We start from the raw sequence: 22302 nt of genomic DNA, 5'->3' as shown, positions 1-22302 counted from the left end.
TAGATACCAGTCAGCCTCTTTCCCCAACCACTCCTGTGGCTCATGAACAAAGTGGTCCGTCTCTCCAAAGAAATGGACGTTATGCATGGGCTCATCGATAGGAACTCACCAAATCTAACCTGGCTACTGCCATTATTGATTGTCCAATGTGCCAGCAGAAAAGACCAACACTTTGACCAAAGACCAAAACTTTGGAGAATGGCATCATTCCACAAAGTGATCAGCCAGTTACATGGTCAAAATAGATTACATCAGATTACTTCCATCATGAAAGCAACAGCATTTGGTTCTGACTGGAATAGATACTTTGTCTGAATACAGATTTGTCTTCCCTATATGTAGTATTTCTGCCATTATCTACTATTTGTGGACTTAAAGAATGCCTTATCCACCATCATGGTATTTCACATAGTATTGCTTCTGATCAAGGAGTTCACTACAAAAAAACACGACAATGGTCCCATGCTCATAAAATTCATTGGTCTTACCGGTTTCCCCACTATCCTGAAACAGCTGTTTGAGAGAATGGTGAAATGGCCTACTGAAGATTCATTACAGTGCCAGCTAAGTGACAGACCACTGTCTGTCAATCCTGAGGCAGGATTCTTCAGAAGGCTGTACAGACTCAGAATCAGTGTCCACTATATGGTGGTGTTTCTCTCATAGCCCTAATTCACAGGTCTAAAAATAAAGGGGTAAAATGAGAGTGTCACCACTCATTATTACTCCCAGTAAAGAAGGAAATAATGTCCATTTTCTCACTGTTCTTATTCAACATAGAATTAGGAATCCTGGGCAAGTACAAAAAAGCAAGAAAGGAGGCCAATTGATTGGGAAGAGAAATAAAGTCATCCAATCTGCAAATGAGATAGAAAATCACAAGGAATCTGTCCCCAAAATTCCTAGAACTATTAAATGATTTCAGGAAAGTCCTAAGATATAATATCAATATGCAAAACTTGATTATATTTCCATAAACTATCAGTAAACACATGGCAACTGAAATTAAGAACACAACTCCACTTATAATCACCCTAAATACAGACGCCTGGGTGGCTCAGCAGTTAAGCATCTGCCTTTAGCTCAGGGCGTGATCCTGCAGTCCCAAGATTGAGTCCCGCATCAGGCTCCCTGCATGGAGCCTGCTTCTTCCGCTGCCTGTGTCTCTGCCTCTCTCTCTGTGTCTCTCATGAATAAATAAATAAAATATTTTTTAAAAAATCACCCTAAATAATTAAAACTTAGGCATAAATTTAATAATAAATGTTTGAAACTTACATGCTGAAGATTACAAAATGCTGATGAAGGAAATCAAAGATCTAAATAAATGAGAGACATACCATGTCATGGATTGACAAAGATGTCAATTTTCCCCATATCCATCTATAGGTTTAAATATAATTCTTATCAAAACCTCAGTATTTTTTTTTTTGCAGATATAGATATTTGTACTCTAAAACTTATACAGAAAAGTGAGTAACCTAGAATAGGTAATAGCTAAACAATTTTGAAAAAGAACAAAATGGGAAGAATCACTCTACTCAGTCTTAAGATATACTAGGTAATCAACAGAGCGGATATTAAATAAGAGATAGACACAGAGATAGACACAGATCCATGGAACAAAACAGAGAGCCCAAAACAAGGCCATGCAAATACCCAAATATACCAAATTCATTTTTGACAAAGATGAAAGAAGTAATTCCATGGTGGAAAGGTAGTCTTTTTCACAAATGGTTCTGGTGCAAAAAGACATTACCAAGGCCAAAAAAGACCAACCAAACACACATCTTGACTTAGGTCTCATACCTTATGTAAAAATTAACTCAAAATGCATCATTAATTTAAATGTAAAATCTAAAATTATAAAACTTTTAGAAGAAAACACAGGAGAAAACCTTCACGAAGTAGGATTAGGCAAAGAATACAGAGAAAGGACACCAAAAGTATAATCAATAAAACTGATAAGTAGACTGTTTTAAAGATACAGTTTTATCCAATATGACAATTTGTTCTAACTATGCTTTGCTATGCACTGCCATTTTCTTTTCTAATATTTCCAATTTAACTCCTTCATTAATTTTTACAAGCTCATGTGTACTAAGCATTCTTATTTCTATAGTACCAATGAATTAAAAGATTCAGAGAAGCTAAGCAGCTAGTTCATGAAAAGTAGGAAAACCTGGGTTTGAATCCAGACAATTCCATCTCTAGACCCTATTCATACTCTTTTTACATAATTGTAATACCTCTAAAATCCAGAAAACCTATGTAAACTCTTACATATTGCTTGAGGATATAAATTGGAAAGACTACTTGGAAGATCAAATTTTCACATTATCAAGTAAGGCTGAAGATGCACAAAATCTATCTAGGTGGAAACCCAGTGAGTTTATTTGGAAGGAACTCACACACATTCTTTGTCATCTCTCCTAAACCAACCATTATTCTGACAATGCTAATAATCATTTCCAACAGCATACAAGCATGTAATAAAACTTTCTATAGGGTTGTCCATACTATTTCCAATTCCTCTCTTCACATTTTCTATGGAAGCTCTCCAGCACAGCTTTCATTTCCATCAATTCATGAAAACAGCTCTTTGTGATGATCACTAATGATCTAGGTACTGCCAAACCCAAAAGTAATTTCTCAGTCCTTGTCTAACCTGAATCATCATGACACCATGAATTATTCCTATTTTCTTCATTTTAGGATCTCTTGTTCATGGTTCTTAGCCTATTTTACTAGAAGTTAATTTTCAGCTTCTTTGTTTTTTTTTTTTCTTTGTTTTTTTTTTCAGCTTCTTTTGATGGTTCCTCTTCATCTTTCTGACTCTAGAGTTGAGATGCTGCAGGGCTCAATCTTCAGATCTCTTCTTTCCTGTCTACACTGATGTCCCTGGTGATCTCAATTAGGACTTACGGTCCTTTAAATATTACCCCTGTGCTAATGATTCCTAAAACCTTTAAAAAAAAAAAAAGATTTTATTTATTTATTCATGAGAGATGCAGAGAGAGAGAGGCAGAGACATAGGCAGATGAAGAAGCAGGCTCCCTGCTGGGAGCCCAATGCAGGCTCAGTCCCAGAACCCCAGGATCACAACCTGACCAAAAGCAGATGCTCAACCACTGAACTACCAAGGCCCCTCTCTTTTCCTTTTTAAGACTTTCCCAAAACTTTTATATCTAACCCAAATGCTCTCCCAAACCCCTTACCCTACTTTTCTACCTTCCTGTTTAAGTGGCATAGTCAATTTTATATTCAATGTCCGAAATTTAATTCTTGCTTTCCACTACCATCACCACAACCTGCTTTTCCCTTTCTTAATCTATTTTTTTAATTCTTAACCAGCATTTTTTTTAATAAAGATTTTTACTTATTTGAGAGAGAGCACGAGTGGAGGTGAGGAAGGGCAGAAGCAGGAGACTCCCCTATTGAGCAGGGAACCCAATGCAAGCTCAATCCAGGACCCTGAGATCATAACCTAAGCTGAAGGTAGACACTTAACTCAGTCAACCAGCGACTCCCAGTTTTCTTAATTTAACACATTGCATCTATCTTGAAACTTTTTAGGCCAAGAACCTTCAAATTTATCTTGATTTCTCTTCTAACATCCCATGTCTCTAATCCAACAGAAAATCATGTCATCTCTTCCTTCAAAACATAACCAGAACATGTTATCATCCTCTCTGCTACCACCCTAATCCAAAACATCAGCATCTCTCACATTTGTGAGGAGAAAGCAATGCTCTTAGCCATTTTCCATTTTTGAATTTAAGGGCTAGTTACACCATCCCCTTGACAGAACATTAACTCTAAAAGCAGGGACAAGATGAGGTAAATTGTGAGCTAAAAAACTGGCTGCTTTATCATATATATGCTTTAGGCTTTCATGAAAAGAGATAAGAGGTAGTAGGAGAGATTCCTGAGTTATCTTTAGCATTCAGCCTTGTAAAGCAGAGTAGGATAGCAGTGAGGGATTCAGAAAAATGGCTGCAGCCAAGATGGTCTGGTACATATTTACCTGGGGCATTACCTACAAAGCATCTTGAAGACCACAAAGATTCTACATTGAACAAGAGACTCATTATCCGGCATAGTTGGCATCTCAACATTAGGAAATCCGTAAGATTTTTTGCATCATCAAAAGAAAGTAACTGGCAGACTATGTACGAGTTACTTAGGTAAGCTGACCTTGGGTAAGTCACTAGACAGATTGAAATATATGGTAAGGAACAGATCTTTCCACTCAACAAAGCACGCTTATTGTAGGAATAAAATTCTTTTAGACTGCAGACTTTTAAAAGGTCTAGAACTCAAAATTCCCAAAGAATGTCTAGGATAGATTCCCTCCAAGGTGTTAACGGAGAGTGGAGAGTCTTTCAAAAAATATCCCTAATTAATGCCACAAAGATAGAATACTGGATTATTAGGCGGATCATGATCTTAGCCTAGTATGAAATTCTGATCAACAAAAATATGATAATGGCAATAATCTTATTAACTCAAGAGACCTACAGTATTAGTTATTATTATAGTATTAGTTTTACCATTGAATGGTAAAGACTTTGGATAAGAGAAGACTTATGAATTCTTACTGTTATAAAATTACATGATTTTATGATTTATTTACTGAGTACATACTACATCTGAGACACTGAGACAGTTGATGTGAGGGATACAAAGTATTACAAATGGATTCAATAGTGACATTCTTATTTTAGAATTGAAATGAATGGGAGACCACCTAAATATTCCTATACCTTCATTAGGCACAATGAAAATACCCTGAAAAAGCAAATTAAGTATGTACCTTTCAGTGCTGTTGTCTTTTCTTTTTCATCTGGACCTCCCTGCTGGATTTGTGCCATGCTTATCCAAATTGGCAACAAAATTAAAGAGCTCAAGGAAATAGACATCAATCTTCAGAAGACAGTCTAGAATGAATGAAAGCAATAAATTAAGCTCTACTCAATCCTACCTACTCCATGAGAACTTCGTAGATCCTCTCACTTGGGATTAATCTCTCTATTCTGATTTCCCACTGCATTTGTTGATGCCTATATACCACAATACTTATCATAGCCTGCCTTGCATTATAGTTATTTATGTATTTATCTGGGTCAGCTAACAGATTACAAGCACCAGGATAAAGGTATCGAGTTTTTGTCATCTTTTTCTATCTCATGTCACCAAACACAATACTTTAGAAAAACAGATACCTGAGGTTGGTGAATTTAATTTAGCTAAACTTACTATGTAAGTTTAGTTCTCTATAATCTAATTTTTTTTAATATCTTCCAGTAGTTTCAAAAGCCTGAAATTTCTTTCAAAATAAACCATAAGCATGTGCCAATTACAAAGTCAGAATGTCTTCCTTCTGAAACAGTCAGGAGAAAAATACATAAATACACAGAATAACTGTAAGCTACTTTGGTATAATTCAAAACACAACTTTAAGGGAAAAAGTTAGCCCTTTTAAAAAATGAAACTATGTCAAATTCAATGTCTGGAAGCCATACTCTATAAATGGCACTTCAGTAAATAATCATAATATAAAATTATGATTTATTAAAAATATAATTTTGCTCTATTTTGGCCAAAGAGAAGGTATCCACACTATAAATAGATGGTCTTTTCCCAGGGTGTCCATGAAGACTAAAAGAAATTCACTATTCCTAAAGTTTAAAAGACAAAAACACAAAACATACAATGGAAAAAATTAAACTAATTCAGTCAATCCATGATTGTTAATGAAATTATATAAAAACTACGTTCATGACAACAATAAAAAAAGGCTGAATATTCCTGATAAAAGAACTCGATTTATTTGCTATCCACAAAGTAAACTTCATTTTCCGTTCAGACGGATATTTTATAATTATCTTTAAAAACTGGTCATTTTCATAATCAACAGAATATAGAAGAAAATACTTTAAAAAAACTAATACTGAAAATAGTATTTTTAAACTATGAATGTTCCAAATAGTCATAAATCATATTGCTCTTATCTCAATTCTAACTGGAGGTATGGGGGCTATTACAAGAGGAAATACCTTTTGGCTTTACCATTAACTACACGTACCCTTGATAAATCATTTAACTTCTCTGTGTCTTATTTCCAAATATGAAAAATGGCAATGATAATCATGTTTCCCTCATACTGTTTCAGGGAGGCTAAATGTAAAATATTTAGCATAGTACCTGATGTGTAATTAAGTGCTCAACACAAGCTGATATATATTTTTTAATTGTTATAAATGTATCCTGGCTTCACCATTTAATAATAGCTCTATGGCCAGGAACATAAAATTTCAGTTTCCTCATTTCTAAAATGTAGCTCAAATATAGTGGTTGAGAATTAGTATTTTAGAAGGTATGCACACCTGACCAGTGCTATTACTAGCAGTAACGCTGTTGGTCAATGGAGGCTTCCTAATAGGGGAAACTACAATATGAGAATATTTTTGATTGGGAACTCATTTTCACTTAGCAGGGAAGAAGTTCTGTGAATAGGTAACTGAAAACTTTATAAATCTACATGAATAAAATCTGGATTTTATTCCTTTCCTTTGAAGGAATGTAGTTTGTATGGTGAGTGATGTGTAAGACACCAGGGTGCAGTGGTGAGTTAAAAGAGATATGGTCATGGCCAGGTGGGGGCTTAACTCTCTAGCTACCAAAACAAACTGCCAAATAGCCATTTTTAAAATATGTAAGACCTAGAATAATTATCACAATGTCATAAAAAAGCAGTATTTGTATGCAAGAATTAGTCTTATCTGTCAAATCTTACAAGTTTGAGCACAAGTTTTACCAGTAATTCCCTATTATACACCATCTTATAGCAGAAATTCAAGAGAAATGTTCATAATGAGAGATCCCATGCACTGCTCTCTGTTAACAATTCCACAACTAATATCTATATGGACTTCTTGCATTGTTTATCCCTCCACCAACCCAGTATTTCTTTTAAATATAAGCAGTTATTTTTCATTGGCCCCAAATTGCCTAATTTCTAAACAGAGTAATTTATACTATTATTTCATTGTGACTGTTTTAATAAGTTATAAGATATTTTTGGTGCTAGAGTCATTTTCCAGATTCAAATTTTAAAGCTCTAGAGATCTAATGTACAGTATGGTGACTGTAGTTAACAATCCTGTACTGCATACTTGAAAGCTGTTAAGAGAGTAGATCTTAAAAGTTCTCATCACGGGATCCCTAGGTGGCGCAGCGGTTTGGCGCCTGCCTTTGGCCCAGGGCGCGATCCTGGAGACCCGGGATTGAATCCCACATCGGGCTCCTGGTGCATGGAGCCTGCTTCTCCCTCTGCCTGTGTCTCTGCCTCTCTCTCTCTCTCTCTGTGACTATCATAAATAAATAAAAATTAAAAAAAAAAAGTTCTCATCACAACACACAAAGACAGTTAACTACGTGAAGTGATGGATATGTTCACCAATCTTATTGTGGAATCATTTGCAAAATTGTACACCTTAGACTTACATAGTGTTATATGTCAATTATATCTCAAAAAAAAAAACCCTTGGGGGAAAAAAAGCTCTAAATACTGTGCAATGTTTAATAATACATTCCCCTTTTAGATTTTGATCTCCCTGAGGAAGTATCATGTCTGTCCCTAGCACATGTCTGGCATGTCTACAACTCACTGGGCATTTGTTTTTTGAATTTACAAATGAATGAGTAAAAGACGGGGGGGGGAAAAAGAAGATTCACATTTTTAAGAATCATTTTTAAGATTCTCAAAGTTATACGGCAATTAATAATCATATTTTATATGAGATAACAAAAATACGTCACAATTTACTAAAGTGATGATACATGTTGGGAGACTACTAATTATCATCTGTAATCCTAAACCTTCTAGGAGCAGATGCAAAGCAGGTAAGCATGAAGCAAAAGCAATTTGTCTGTTGCTCTCTTATTCACTGTTAGATTTTTACCCTCTCGAGTTATTTTCCATGGCTGTGGCACAGCTGGTGAAGCTAAATCAGGAACATTATAAATTCTCAATTTAGTTTTCCTAATAAAAATTCAGAGTTATAACCTGCATGACCACAGATAAACACTACTGAAAATGCAGCCAGCAAGCCGTTTGATACATTTGATATATATTAATATGTACACTCAACATAGTTTATTTAGTATTATCTGATGGAGGTTAGGTTATAGGGAATAAAGTGGTAGAAGGTTTTTACTGATGTGAATTGGGACACAGTTGACATGTTGTATACTTCATGATAACCAGTGCTGTTTAAATATGGTTTCCTAGAAATGGTTATAGTATAAACTAGATTCAAAACATCTCAGTTTGCAATTTCATTCTGTGAACTACACAAAGCAATTATCATATCTTCTTTCCTTCTATGATTCCAACAGAGAATCCACTATGTCTAAATAAAGCTATAAATAACTTGTCATCTGTAATCTTTATCCAGTCAGCATTTCAAAACATGAAACAGTAGAATATTTCTTAGTTGCCCTGTTTGCTCAAAATGTGGCATGAGTATTTATGTATAGGAAAATACACTGATGTCTAAGTTTTCTCCATCTGTTTGTTTTTAGGTAGGTATTAAATAGGAACTAGATATAGATGACTTCACAATAGAAGGCCTTTCCAAACTCACATTCTTTTTTTTTTTTTTTAACAATTTTATTTATTTATTTAAGAGACAGAGTTAGAGAGTAAAAATGGTGGGGAGGGGCAGAAGAAGAAGAGGAAGGAGAGGGAGAAGTTTCTGATGAGCAAGGAGCCTGACTCAGGGCTCAATCCCAAGACCTCAAGATCATGACATGAGCCAAAGGCAGACACTTAAGTGACTGAGCCACCAAGGCACCCCGCCACCTCATATTCTGAATGCAATGAGGGAAGTATAAAATAAAATAATCCTGGATAGCTTATAGTTTTGAGGCTGCAGCACACAAAAAATGTGTTTTGGAGAGTGTGTGAGAGTGTGTGTGTGTGTGTGTGTGTGTGTGTGTGTGTGCGTGTATACATATACACAGGAGCAATAGGGAAAAGGCTGAAGAACAAGGCCATCAGGCTGGAGCAGACATGGAAGATAAAGCCCAGAGTAATATGGGCTCTTGGTGCATAGAAAATGACAGCTTCTATAGAGAATGACATCTATGCTTGGATCAAGGCTTAGCAAGGAGTACAAATAGATGACTCCAATCTAATCCTTTCTAAAATAATTCCTTTAGTTTACCAGGCAATATAATATAAGAGGTTTGTAATGAGAAAGTGAGCTTTTTAATCTCAATTCCACCTCCTAGGAACTGGGTGACTTTGAGAAACTCTTTAACTTCTCTAAGTTATGGAAATGACAAAGAAAATAAGAACACTTCCTTGTACAGGCAATTATGAAGATTATATTGAAGAATGTATACAAAAAACATTTTGAAAACTAAAATTTCTCTATAAATATCAGTAATCCACATAGTTTCAAACATATTTGGGTTCCAATTAATTTGTACTCAAACGCAAGGACACCCAACTCTGTACAACTTAGAGGAATGAGAAACTTCTGATGTGTGCCATTTGGATGAGTTCTAAGAAGAATTAATAAAGCCCCATTATAAATACCTGTGGAGTTGACTTGGGTTTCCAAGACTATATTGAAGATAGAAATAATGAAATTTAAATTATTTTTTAAAATATAATTTATTCATATTTTTTCTAATCTTATTAAAAATGTATGTCTGGAAAATGTTCAAGTATGTAAGTTCTGCCCTAATTTAGATAAAAATGTGTCCAAAGAATACTGTTCTAACTATCTCCCAAACAGCATATGTTGGCCACAAAGTTATCAAGTCCTTTCATACTCATTACCTTACTAGGTCATCACTACCAATGGCAAGGGTAGGAGTAGTTGATATATCTGTATTTTATAGAGATGAGTCATCCTGAGCTTTGTAAAGTTAAATAACCTGGCTCAAGCATCCCAGATGGTAAGGGGATTCTAACTCTGGTCTTCTGACTCCTAGTTAGAAGAAGCACCTACTTATGAGTCCTCTACCTGCATGGTGGAGTCAAACCATTTAAACTATTCCAGTTTCAATTTCCAGTTTATCCTACAGAAAGTTTTCACTTTCATGTACTAATTTATATTATCAGGAAGTATTACAATTTAGAGACTGACCAAGTTGGATGTAGTTAATTATATAGAGATGAAAGCTGTCAACCAAAACTGTCTCAGTCTACTTGGTTGCTGTTCAGAATTAAGATTGATAAAAAATTATTCCTCATCATTCCTCACACTCCTTTGGTACGTCAAATATCTAAAACAAAGAATCAAAAGTTAAGGCATATAAAATACAAAGATTTCAGAAGAAACTAATAATGCATTACTGTGCCTTTTTAACAGGTTCCAAAACTGGAAGCCATCTGGGTAGGTGCCACATTGTTTTGTGTCTAGCAAAAAGACAAACTCAACAAGGCTAGAATGAAATCCTTAGAATATCTGCAAAACAATGCTAAAACTGAAACTAATAAATTAAAGACTAAGAAAATACTCACATTTGAAGACTCTCAAAAGAAAAAAGTAATTTAAGCAATCTTTTATGAAGTTTTCATAATATGGAGCAGAAATAGCAGAACTATGGCTGAGGACAAAATAATTCTCAAAAATATAAGCTCAAAACATTGGAAAAACAGTATCTCAAACAAATAGCCTCTTTTATTTACATGGGTCAAGTATAAATGTCACATAAGCTACTTTAGAGACTTTGAATTCTATGGTAAATATAAACAATAAAACATAAACAATATTATAAATATACATAACTCCAGGCCAAATTAGACAAGTAGAAACTAACTATATCCGTAAGGTTTTTGAAGTAGCCAATACTATGAAATAGTACTAATACCTTACTTTCAAAAGTCTACATCAAATTTTCTCATTCCAAAAAAAAAAAAAAAAAAATCTCATTCCAGATATATGCTTACCAGTAACTCACTAAACTATGTAAACTCAAGGTTCAACTTAGATTTTAAAATATAATATGCATGTGGTAGACACGAAGGTAAACCCCCAGCCTACATGCCCCCTTCAAGGGGAACTTGCTCCTCAGTGGCAAGGAGTACAGTTAGCAAAGAGCCTCCAACTGTTGCCCACTTCAGAGTCTGTCTCAGATGCTAAGAGTTGCCTTATTCAAGGTCATGTCTTTCCCAGGCTGCCTGGCTTAGTTGCTGATTGAGCCAGGTTGGAATATGAAGGCACCACCATTTCAGACTAATGCAGGACAACTCTGACAGGCAATATTGCTCCAGAGCTCACTATCAGGGTGGTGGAGGTTTCATCAGACCTGCATTAATCCAAATTCTCCCTCCAATCAATCCAGTTGTCCTCCTCCTTTTCTTAAGTGTTGATCTTTAATAAACATCTTGCACTCCAAATTTTATCTCAGCATCTGCTTCTGAAAAATCCAAGCTGTGATAATGTACTTTTCTAAATATTTTTTCTGAAAGTGAAAAAAAATTTACGTGTTAAGAGACAAGATGTGTCCAGAATATATAAAGAATTCTGGCAATCAACAATGAAGATGAATAACTAAATTTCAAAAATGGACAAAGGATATGAATACACATTTCTCCAAAGAAGATATACAAATGACCAAAAAGCACAAAAAAATATATGCTCAACATTATTAGTCATGAGGAAAATGAACATCAAAACGACAAAAACATACCACTTCACATCCTAAGGCACGGCTATAATCAACAGGAAAAATGATAACACGTACTGGTAAGAATGCAGAGAAACTGAAACCCTCATACATTGTTAGGTGGGATGTAAACTGGTATACATTTTAGAGAAGTTTGGCAGTTCCTTAAAATGTTAAACAGATTTACCATATGACCTAGCAATTCCACTTTAGGTATATATCCAAGAGAAATGAAAACACATATACATAGCAAAACTTTTACATAAATATTCCTAAAAGCATTATTCATAACTGCCTAAAAGTAAATGTCTATCGAGTGATGATTAAACAAATTATGGCATATCCATACAACAGAATGTTATTCATTAATAAAAAATGAAGTACCGATACATGCTACAACATGAATAGCCTTGAAAACATTATGCTAAGTGAAAGAAACCAGTTACAAAAGACCATTATAATATGAAATGACAAGAATAGGCAAATCCACACAAAGAAAAAGTAGATTAATGGGTTTTGGGTGTTAGAGGTGGGGAGTAAAGAGTGACTGCTAATAGGTACAAGGTTTCTTTTTGAGGTAAGGATTCCCATAGTCCAAAAGAGGTATACACTGGAGTAGTGTACCTCACCAAATATTAAATGGCTCTCTCTCTCTCCAGGTCTTCTCTCCAGCTATAATTTCAAAATGTCAAGAAAAGGAAGAGGGGGAAGAGGCTTGCCCCTTCCACTCATTCTTCTCTATTCCTTTTATGAAAAAGAAGTGATAAGTGGACTGTAGGCAGACTCATTTAAAGAACTTCTCTCTTCAAATGTCCCTGCCATCCTTCCTACCAGAGCTAGGCTGGCAATCTGCTCCATCTAGACATTAGGGGCAAATACAGTATTTCCTAGGTATAAAAGGTAAACATTATATATAAAGTTTTTGTAAATCACAGTGCTCTAGTCTAGCTACTTCCAAGTCTGTGCATTGCATGTTGTCTGTCAATGACAATGTGCCTCCCTGGCCTGTCACTATTCTTTACATACCTCTTCTAATGATTTACTGATTTACTTTGGTTATGATTTAGTTAATTCCTTGACTCTATACCACTTAATAACACCCCAATTTTACCTAATTTCTAACAAAGGATGAAATTTAATAATAATTGCTTTATTATTATCAGAATTGATCCCACATATTGTATTAACTTACTTCAAAGTTAGAAATATACCATTTGCTATACAAACAAAAATAAAGAAAAACTTAAGCATATAATCAAGCAATTTACTCTTAATGCCAGTAAACCATACTAATAACATCAGCAATAAAATTTAATGGTAAAGTTAAGCTTTGTGGAGACCACATTTGTACTGCAAATAAGGCATTTAAGTACCACTCATATTCCGTGTCTACTGACAGTGCATTCTTTGTTGTTTACTTAGGGAGAAAATCTCTGTGAAGTCTGATTTTACCGAAATGTGTTAACAATGAGGAATGTTATCATTTAAGTGCCTTCAGAATGGATTTTTTTCACTTCTAGAATTTCCCAATTCTTTATAAAGTGATAGTACTTTCTAGAATTTCACGTTTGTACCATATTTCAACAACGCCCAATCATGGAACCAACAGGCAATGAATTCAGAAAGATTTGGGGAGGCTCTATATTGCTGTGATACTACAAAATCTGATCTTAAAAAACAGAGAATTAGGAATTTGGAATCTCAAGTCATCATTTTAAACTACCATATTAGTTACAGTGGTTATTTACTTCATTCGGAAAACAATACACACAATTCATACCTTTCCTAAATTAACAAAGGGTTTGAGGCAACAAAATTCTCTTATTCCAAAAGCAAAGGGCTTTGAACCTTGTTGGCGTCTATAAAATATTTTGCCCTAACAAAGACAACTCTTACTTAGCCACAATATCAATTACAGGAAATTAACTCTGTGGCACTGAAGTCGTCAGCACAAGGGCACTGTGTGGAATGCTAAGCCATTTATGTTATTAGACCTATGCTTAAACACAGTATGCCAGATGGCTCTCATTACTATTGTCTACATGAGCACAAAGGGGTGGAATCCCTTCCCATGATCATGCGAGTCAAGAATTTTACAACTAGATTTCAACATTATAGATAGTTCTGCTGAGTGACCCTCCTGTTGAGAATAACAAAGAAGGTCCATTACAAAACTTAGAATATCTACAAATGTTGCTCACTAAATTATCATAAAGGAAGAAATAACAATTTCAATATCTGCAGGAAAAGTATTTAATAAAATTTGATACTTATTTTTGGAAGAGAAGTCAAAGCAAAGTAGGAAAAAAGGAATACCTTTAACATAATAAAGAGGTTCAACAAAACAAAAATACAGTAAAATTGCTCTTCATGGTAATATATTAAAAACATTCCTTTTAAAATCAGGCACCAGGGCAGCCTGGGTAGCTCAGCGGTTTAGCGCCACCTTCGGCCCAGAGCGTGATCCTGGAGACCTGGGATCAAGTCCCATGTCAGGCTCCCTGCATGGAGCCTTCTTCTCCCTCTGCCTGCCTCTCTCTCTCTCTCTCTCTCTCTCCACCCCCCCTTTGTCTCTCATGAATAAATAATCTTTAAAAAAATAAAAATAAAATAAAATCAGGTACCAGAAAAGAATGCCCATCATTACCACTTTACTATTTTTTACTTCTAATCGAAGTTTTCTGGGGGTTCTACTAGTATAAAATATGAAAAAGTAAATAAAAATGTATCAGGATTGAAAAGAGAAAGTTTTTATTTGCAGGTAATATGACTACACAAAACAAGAAAACAAAATAAGAAGAGCCAAGAAACAAAAATTTCTAGATCAAAAACAAAGAATATTTAAGTCTATTATTAGAAACAAAAAGAGAATATAGCATGATGGCTAAAGTGATTTATATATAAAAACAAAGTATATTTATAAACACCAACAATAGTTATAAAGCATAATTTTTTTTAAAAAAAGACATCATTTTTAAATGCAAAAAATAAAAACCTACAAAGAATAAGTCCAACAAAATATGTGTTAAAACTATATGCACAAATTGATAAAATGTTATTGAAAGACATTAATGAAGACTGAAATATATGACGAGATGTATCATATTCACGGACAGGAAAACCCAAGACTCTAAAGATATCAATTTTTCTCTAACTGATAAATGGATTCAATATAATTCCACTCAAACCCAACAAGATTTGGAAAAACTAATTCAAAAAGTTCTAAGAAGAATAGCCAAGAATATTTAAAACACTTCTAAAGAAGAAGAATATTATAGGAAGACTTGCCTTACTAGGTATCATCAGAAGTAACACAGTAAGTCATTACTAATGGAATAAATAAATTGATCAACAGAACTACAAAACAGATCTATATAATAGATTCATGTGACACAGATGACACTAATAGATCACTGGAGAAAGAATGGACTTTTCAATTGGGACAACTGGTTAACTACTATATAGAAATAAATAAATAAATGATACTTACCTCACTCCTTACATAAAGATCAATTTTGAATGGATTAAGGGCATAATGTAAAACTTTAAACTTTTAGGGAAAATATAGGAAACTACTATTATGAAACTTGAGCAAGGAAAAAAATGTGTATTATTTTACACTTGCTAGACTAGAAATAATTAAGAAGTCTGACAATATCAGAAGTGAAAGAGAATGGAGTCAAAGGGAAATTCTTATTCATACTGCTAAGCAAAATATAAATTAGTAGGGAGACCTGGATGGCTCAGTTAGAAGACCATGTGACTCTTGATCAGGGGTTGTGAGTTCAAGCTCCATACTGGGTATAGAGATTACATAAACAAACATACTGAAAAAAATTCCAACCACCATTTAAAAAACAGCAAAATATACCTTAGTGAAAAATTTTAGAAAAACTGGCATGATATCTCTAAATTAAAATTCTTATAATCTTAATCCAACAATCTCATATCTTGATTCAGTACTTGGTCCAGTTCATGCACACCATAAGATAGGTATGTAAATGTTCATAGAATATTCATGTCATCAAAAAGCCAGTTTATTCATTATCTATAACTACATAATAAATTACTTCAAAATGTAGTTGCCAAAAATAATAAACACTTATCATAATCTCTCACAATTTCTGTAGATCACAAATCTGAGAGCAGCCCATGTGGGAGGTTCTGAATCTGGCTCATGAGGCTACAGGTAAGATACATCGGCCAGGTCTGCAATCATCTTAAGGCCTGGCTAACGATACAGGTAACTCACACAGATAAGTTATTGATACCTATATGCTGTTGGAAGCCTCATTCCCTCCCACATGGGCTTCTTCACAAGTCGGCTTGAGGATTACCAAGATGTGGCCTCTGAGAAAGAGTCAGGAGAGCAAGGGGAAAGCTGCCAAAGTCTCAGCATCACTTCCTTTTTATTAAAAAAAAAAAAAAGATTTTATTTATTTATTCATGAGAGAGAGAGAGAGAGAGAGAGAGAGAGAGAGAGAGGCAGAGACACAGGCAGAGGGAGAAGCAGGGTCCATGCAAGGAGCCTGAGGTGGGACTCGATCCCAGTCTCCAGGATCACACCCTGGGCTGCAGGCGGCGCCAAACCACTGCGCCACCGGGACTGCCCTCAGCATCACTTCCTTGACACTCAACCAGCACAGGAAGCAATCCTGTTCAATGCAGGAGGGGTCTATACAAAGGCATGGATATCAAGAAGCAAAAATCACTGGGACTATCTCAACCAAAACTGGAAAGGGTTGTTCTCCAATTATAGGAGGGCAAATCTATTGCAATGTATTAATAGAGGTGGATATTATATAGTAGTGAAAGTGAATAAATCACAATAACACTCAAAAATATGGATAAATTTTCTAAATTTTCAAATAATATTGAGTTAACAACTTAAGAAACTACAGACAATATAATATCATTTATCTAGAGCTCAAAAACAAACTAAACTAAAACAATTTATAGGTATCACAATTTAGGTAATAAAACTGTAAGAAAAATCAAGAGAAAAACACAAAATTCAGAATAATGATTACTTCTGAGATGGGGAGAGACATTAGGTCAATTTTAGTTATTGACAGCGCATTGAGTCTGAGATTGAGTGGTGAATTTACAGCTGTTCATTATATCATCATGGTTTATAACTTTCATAAGCATTACATACTAGGTGGCCGCTTGCGAATCAGTACATAACATGCACATAATCACACACAGGCCCTGGCTGCATATAGCTTTTTTTATTTATCAACAATATATTTTTAAATAAATGATAAAAGCATTAACAGAAAAAGAGTATTATGACTAATTTTAATAGTGCTGCCTTCTATAATTTGTGCTTCAGTGCATTTTCCCCTAAATATAATGAGTCCAATCTCATCTAATCAGAAATTTGGGTGTCCTGCTGGTGAATAAATCATAGAAGTAGTAGTTATAAGGCAAAAGAATAAACAGGGTTTTTTTTTTAAAGATTTTATTTATTCATGAGAGATGCAGACAGAAAGGCAGGCTCCCTGCAGGAAGCCCGATGGAGGACTCGATCCCAGGACCCCAGGATCACGATCTGAGCCAAAGGCAAAGCTCAACCACTGAGCCACCCAGGCGTCCCAGAATAAACAGGTTATTGAGTAAACTGCAGATATCAATAAAATATTGTATCCAATCTAAAATCCAATTGATTCATTGTATATTTTGAAGTGAAACTAATTTTCTGAATAAAAACTGATTTACTCAAAAGCTTTGGCACCAGTTATTTAAGAAGATAAACTGGGCAGCCCCAATGGCTCAGTGGTTTGGCGCCGCCTTCAGCCCAGGGTGTGATCCTGGGCCCCGGGATCAAGTCCCATGTCGGGCTCCCTGCGTGGAGCCTGCTTCTCCCTCTGCCTGTGTCTGTGTGTCTCTCTCTGTCTCTCAGGAATAAATAAATAAAATCTTTTAAATAAATAAATAAATAGATAAACTGTAAATGTTTTTAAAACATCTATTAAAAATAACATTCAACAACTTTACAATAAAATATGTAAATATAAGGATGCATTTCTGAAAATGTCAAATGTCATTTATGTTTTTGTTCATTGTTTTGTATATTGCCTCTAAAAGTATAATTAGTAAAATTGGCCTTTGAGAATATATAAGTGAATAACATTTTTTATGCAGGCATAGGGGTAGTTATAAGCAACTGGAAAAAGAAAGATAAAGACTGGACAGCCCCGGTGGCGCGGCAGTTTAGCACCGCCTGCAGCCCGGGGCCTGATCCTGGAGATCCAGTCCCACGTCGGGCTCCCTGCCTGGAGCCTGCTTCTCCCTCTGCCTGTGTCTCTGCCTCTCTCTGTCTCTGTGTTGCACATAGATAAATAAATAAATCTTAAAAAAAATAAAGGAAAGAAAGGAAAGAAAGAAAGATGAAGACTAAGAACTCAATTCAGGAGAATCTATCCCCTTTACTACTAACCGATGGGCTCTAGTCACAAAAGACTATTTCCCACAGAGTATCATCTGCCAATTTTTCAACATGACACAAAAATGGGCTTTAATTCTGAGGAAAAAAACAGTAATAACATTGCATGCTTTCCAAAATAAGGTGAAAAAGGAAAATGCTGTAACAGCAGCCACTGGAGGGAGGACTTGATGTTAGAATAAGAATAAAACAAGCATAAAATATTTTATCTGGTGCTTTGTCTGAACATAACATTTTGTTAAATTCATTTCTATTTGTTTAAATGACAAATGCTGAAAACACTGCTTTTTCTGCAAGAGAGTTAAACTTCCTTTCACTGAAAAACAGATGTTGATTCCACCATCTTTTATTGGTGCACAAATTAGCAGTAAGAAAATTATAAAGCTGCTTAGACTAACAAAGAATTAGCATCAATACTTAGCCAAACTATATAAAGGCCTATATTTGATTTTAAATAAGCTTATATTTTGTTCATTTGAAATACCATCCACAAATTTTTCTCGAAAAGTAACCCCTCAGGTATTACTTAGACCCTACCTGAAATCTGACTGTAGCATTACTCTTCATGTGGTTGAAGGGTTTGGTTTAGTTTCTAATGAAAATATTCATATATTTTAATACTTGATGTAAACCTGGTGTTCCACATACACACACACTCACACACATATCCATATACACACTCACACTTCAAACCTTCAGTGCTGGCCATTTACAGATCACTAATAGATTTATTATTTAAAGCAAGTTTAAATAAAGATTCAAAACATAAATCACAGAACTGGAAGGGCAGGGAAGCTAGCTCTTTCACAATCCCAGTTTCTATTTTAACAGTGGTTATATACTATACAATAGACACCAGGCTTGTATAAAGTCCTGAAACAATTCTAAACATAACTACATCCCTTCCCATTTAAAATGATCCCTTACACAATCAATATTTTAGAATTAACTTCTTCAACTCAAGAATCCTACTGCGGTTTAATCAATGAGCCAACAAACTGCCAGTTCTGAGTAACCATTCAGAAGGAAAAGAAATGAAGTGCAGAGTAAAGTCTGAAATACTTTCACTAGAGGGGCACAAAAATTCATCTGACAAGATATTCAAGTGAGTAGGGTACACCTAAACTAAGAAAATGGGTCTTAAGAAAAATTGGCAACAACAAATACAGAAATAATATGACTCAGACACTTGTGCAAAAAGAAAAATTTAACAAAGCTATCAATTAAAATGATACATACTATATCAAAGATGTGTTTCTAAAATACTTTAATATTATTAATATTTTAAAAGTATAGGGAAACTATTTTAGGACTTTGGTTAAAATGGGGAAAAAACTTAATTTTATGAAGTAAATAATTGGCCCTTAATTTTTTATGTTTTAATTTTTAGATCTCCCTAATATTAACAGGCCTTTAAACCTGGAGAGAAAATATATGGGAAAATATATATGGAAATGTATATGGAAAAATGCCTGAAGTATTCACTTACCAACAATAAACCAAAGTTTTGTTAGTACAGAATGTAAAGCATAAAGAAAACCTCACCCAAATGTTTGGCAAAAATTCAAAACATGTGTTAGGCAATAAGACATCTTAATAAATAAGATTACCAATAGCTCCGTAACTGTGTAGGTAAATATGTGCTGAAAGGTTGAAATTAATGACAACAAACATAAATGATTATTGCTTTAAAAATTATGCTGCTGTTGCTATTAGGCCAACCCTTAGAGAAAACAAAAGGTGGTTGGGCTCTGAGAGAAATACATTTTAATGTTTATGTCTAAGACTCTCTAACGAAGAAACCTTTTATTTTTAGAGTAATCTTTACTACAATGTGTTATTTCATTTTACTCAGATTTTGTTTCTTCTATATCTTTCATAATAAAATTCATGCTTAATTAAAAATAAAGTTTAGGGCAGCCTCAGTGGCCCAGCGGTTTAGCACTGCCTTCAGCCCAGGGCGTGATCTTGGGGACCCAGGATTGAGTCGCGCGTCAGGCTCCCTGCATGGAGCCTGCTTCTCCTTCTGCCTGTGTCTCTGTCTCTGTCTCTCATGAATAAATAAAAAAAAATTAAAAAAAAAAAGTTTAAATTTTAGGATATGAAGTATTTCTACTCTGACACTTTTCACTAATTACCTTTCCTGAAACGTTTTCCTCAAATACTGTACTCTCATAAGTACTTCATGAATTTTAGCTCTTTGTATTTTACATTACAGTCATCTATGTACAAGTCATATCATCTCTCAGAGGATAAGCATTGTGCCTTTTACATCTTGGCATTTCTTACATAATATGAGTTCATAAATGTTGTCATCAGTAGGGCTTTGCAACATAATCAAAGCCTATAAAAGAAGATAACATCACCCCAAAATGGAGGAAGTAAGGATAACTAATGCAAAAATGAGTCCTTGGGGAATCCCTGGGTGGCTCAGCGGTTTGGCATCTGCCTTCGGCCCAGGTCGTGGTCCTGGAGTCCTGAGATCAAGTCCCGCATCCAGTACCTTGTGTGGAGCCTGCTTCTCCCTCTGCTTCTCTCTCCGTCTCTGTGTCTCTCATGAATAGATAAATAAAATCTTTAAAAAAAAAAATGAGTCCTTACTTCATTTTTGAAACTGCATTTATACAATTTAGTAAACAAGTAATACTAAATGATACTCTTTCAAATGAGGCCTAGTAGTTAATTTAGATTAATCACTTAAATAATAAAGATAGAGACTATTAGAGGATATCACAGGATTTAGATGATGTGTATAGTCAAGGTCTCATTCAGGAAGCAGTAATACACAGTGGAGACAACAGTCACATAGAAACGGATGGTTTACGTAATATTTGTAATCAGGGCCGCATTCAGAAGGAAGGAATACAATCTAAAAAATAATAGCTGTAAGGAAACACAGTATCACTTCATTACTGGGTTGAGACATAGGCAAAATCTTCCATCTTTTTCTAAGTTTAAGACTAATTTTAGGATTTCAGAGTCTTCTGAAATGTATAGTAGACCAGAAAACTTTAAGGATACATAAACAGAGCTGCATGGAAAATGAATATACTATCTTTTAATAATCATATGGCTCAATGAAAATACAAGACTGATCCAATGAGAAACTTTTCAAGAAAGAGGAAAATAGTAGAAGAGCAAAAAGACATCCCTCTCAAATAACACTACTGCAACTTCTCCCATTAGGTTAACACATAATCAATCTTAGCTGTTTTATGTATATAGGATATATGACAGATAATGGCAAACTGACTCATAAATGGGAAAGAACCGCAAGATTTCAAACCATTTGTAAACATTTGAATGTAACAAATTCTGACATTTCAACTCTGATTTTCTACTCCAGGCACTTGATTTTGCAATGCCAGATATATGGAAGAGAGTAGAAAAATCAAATTAAAAAAAAAAATCAATCCAGGATTGCATTCCATCTATACCCTAACTGTCTCTACCTAATAGTCAAAGCAATATGGTAAATTAGCTGCAGGAGTGGAGAACTAATAGCAAATAACTACAAGTTAGAATGTGTAACCCTTCGGTTCATTTCAGCAATCTATGACGTTTTAGGCATTATATGTAGGGCAGACATAGATTATCAATGTTTTCCAAAGTTCACTATATAATAAAGTACTGAACAAAATCAATAAAATAACACATGTGCCCTATCCACATCTAAATTCTCCATTTTAATTTTAATGATGTATAGCAAACTATAAATACCACATAGGCAGTTACTTTTCAAATTATACTTGGTGTTAAAAGAAGGTAACACACACAACTTAAAGCTCCCTAAATCAGAGGAGTGTCTTCCCTGAGAGAAGACAAATTATCAGGGTAGAGAACAGTATGATTGCAAAAGCACTGAGTAATGAGTACAGAATCAAAAATGTTGAAAAACTAAATTCTTTCTTCTTGAGATCAGGAACAAGGCAGGAATGCCCATTTTCACCATTAACTGTACTAAGAGAAATACATGTGGATAGGGTATATAAAATGCAGCATTTGATTGCCTTTGCCAATTAATTTATGAATACCTACTTTTATCATTAAGTGAATTGAAAGACATAAATGTGGATATGGTAAATAAAATGTAGTATTTGACTGGCTTTGTTCACAAATTTATTATAAAGTGAGCTCTGGACACATTGATAATCTGCGTGCCC

At 34.7% G+C, this 22302-nt stretch overlaps 1 protein-coding gene across 21 annotated transcripts in view; it reads right to left on the bottom strand.

Annotated features, from left to right (window-relative positions):
* ARB2A (ARB2 cotranscriptional regulator A) overlaps positions 1-22302 on the bottom strand; it is a 413243-nt gene that overhangs the window by 372157 nt on the left and 18784 nt on the right. For 7 of the 21 annotated variants that reach the window (XM_072736791.1, XM_025992896.2, XM_072736792.1 and 4 more), the window contains exon 2: positions 4817-4940. The exons of 10 other annotated variants lie outside the window; for them this stretch is intronic. In XM_072736791.1, the coding sequence (XP_072592892.1) occupies positions 4817-4922 (106 nt within the window). In that variant the 5' untranslated portion in view covers positions 4923-4940. Of the gene's footprint in view, positions 1-4816; positions 4941-10166; positions 10306-11331; positions 11488-22302 lie in introns of those variants that run through there. 4 more of the 21 variants (XM_072736787.1, XM_072736799.1, XM_025992897.2 and 1 more) reach the window with 2 other exon arrangements.

The sequence above is a fragment of the Vulpes vulpes genome, chromosome 14, assembly GCF_048418805.1.
Source record: "Vulpes vulpes isolate BD-2025 chromosome 14, VulVul3, whole genome shotgun sequence".
NCBI lineage: Eukaryota > Metazoa > Chordata > Mammalia > Carnivora > Canidae > Vulpes > Vulpes vulpes.
The sequence above is the reverse complement of the archived record's forward strand: the minus strand, read 5'-3'. Positions and strand labels throughout refer to the sequence as shown.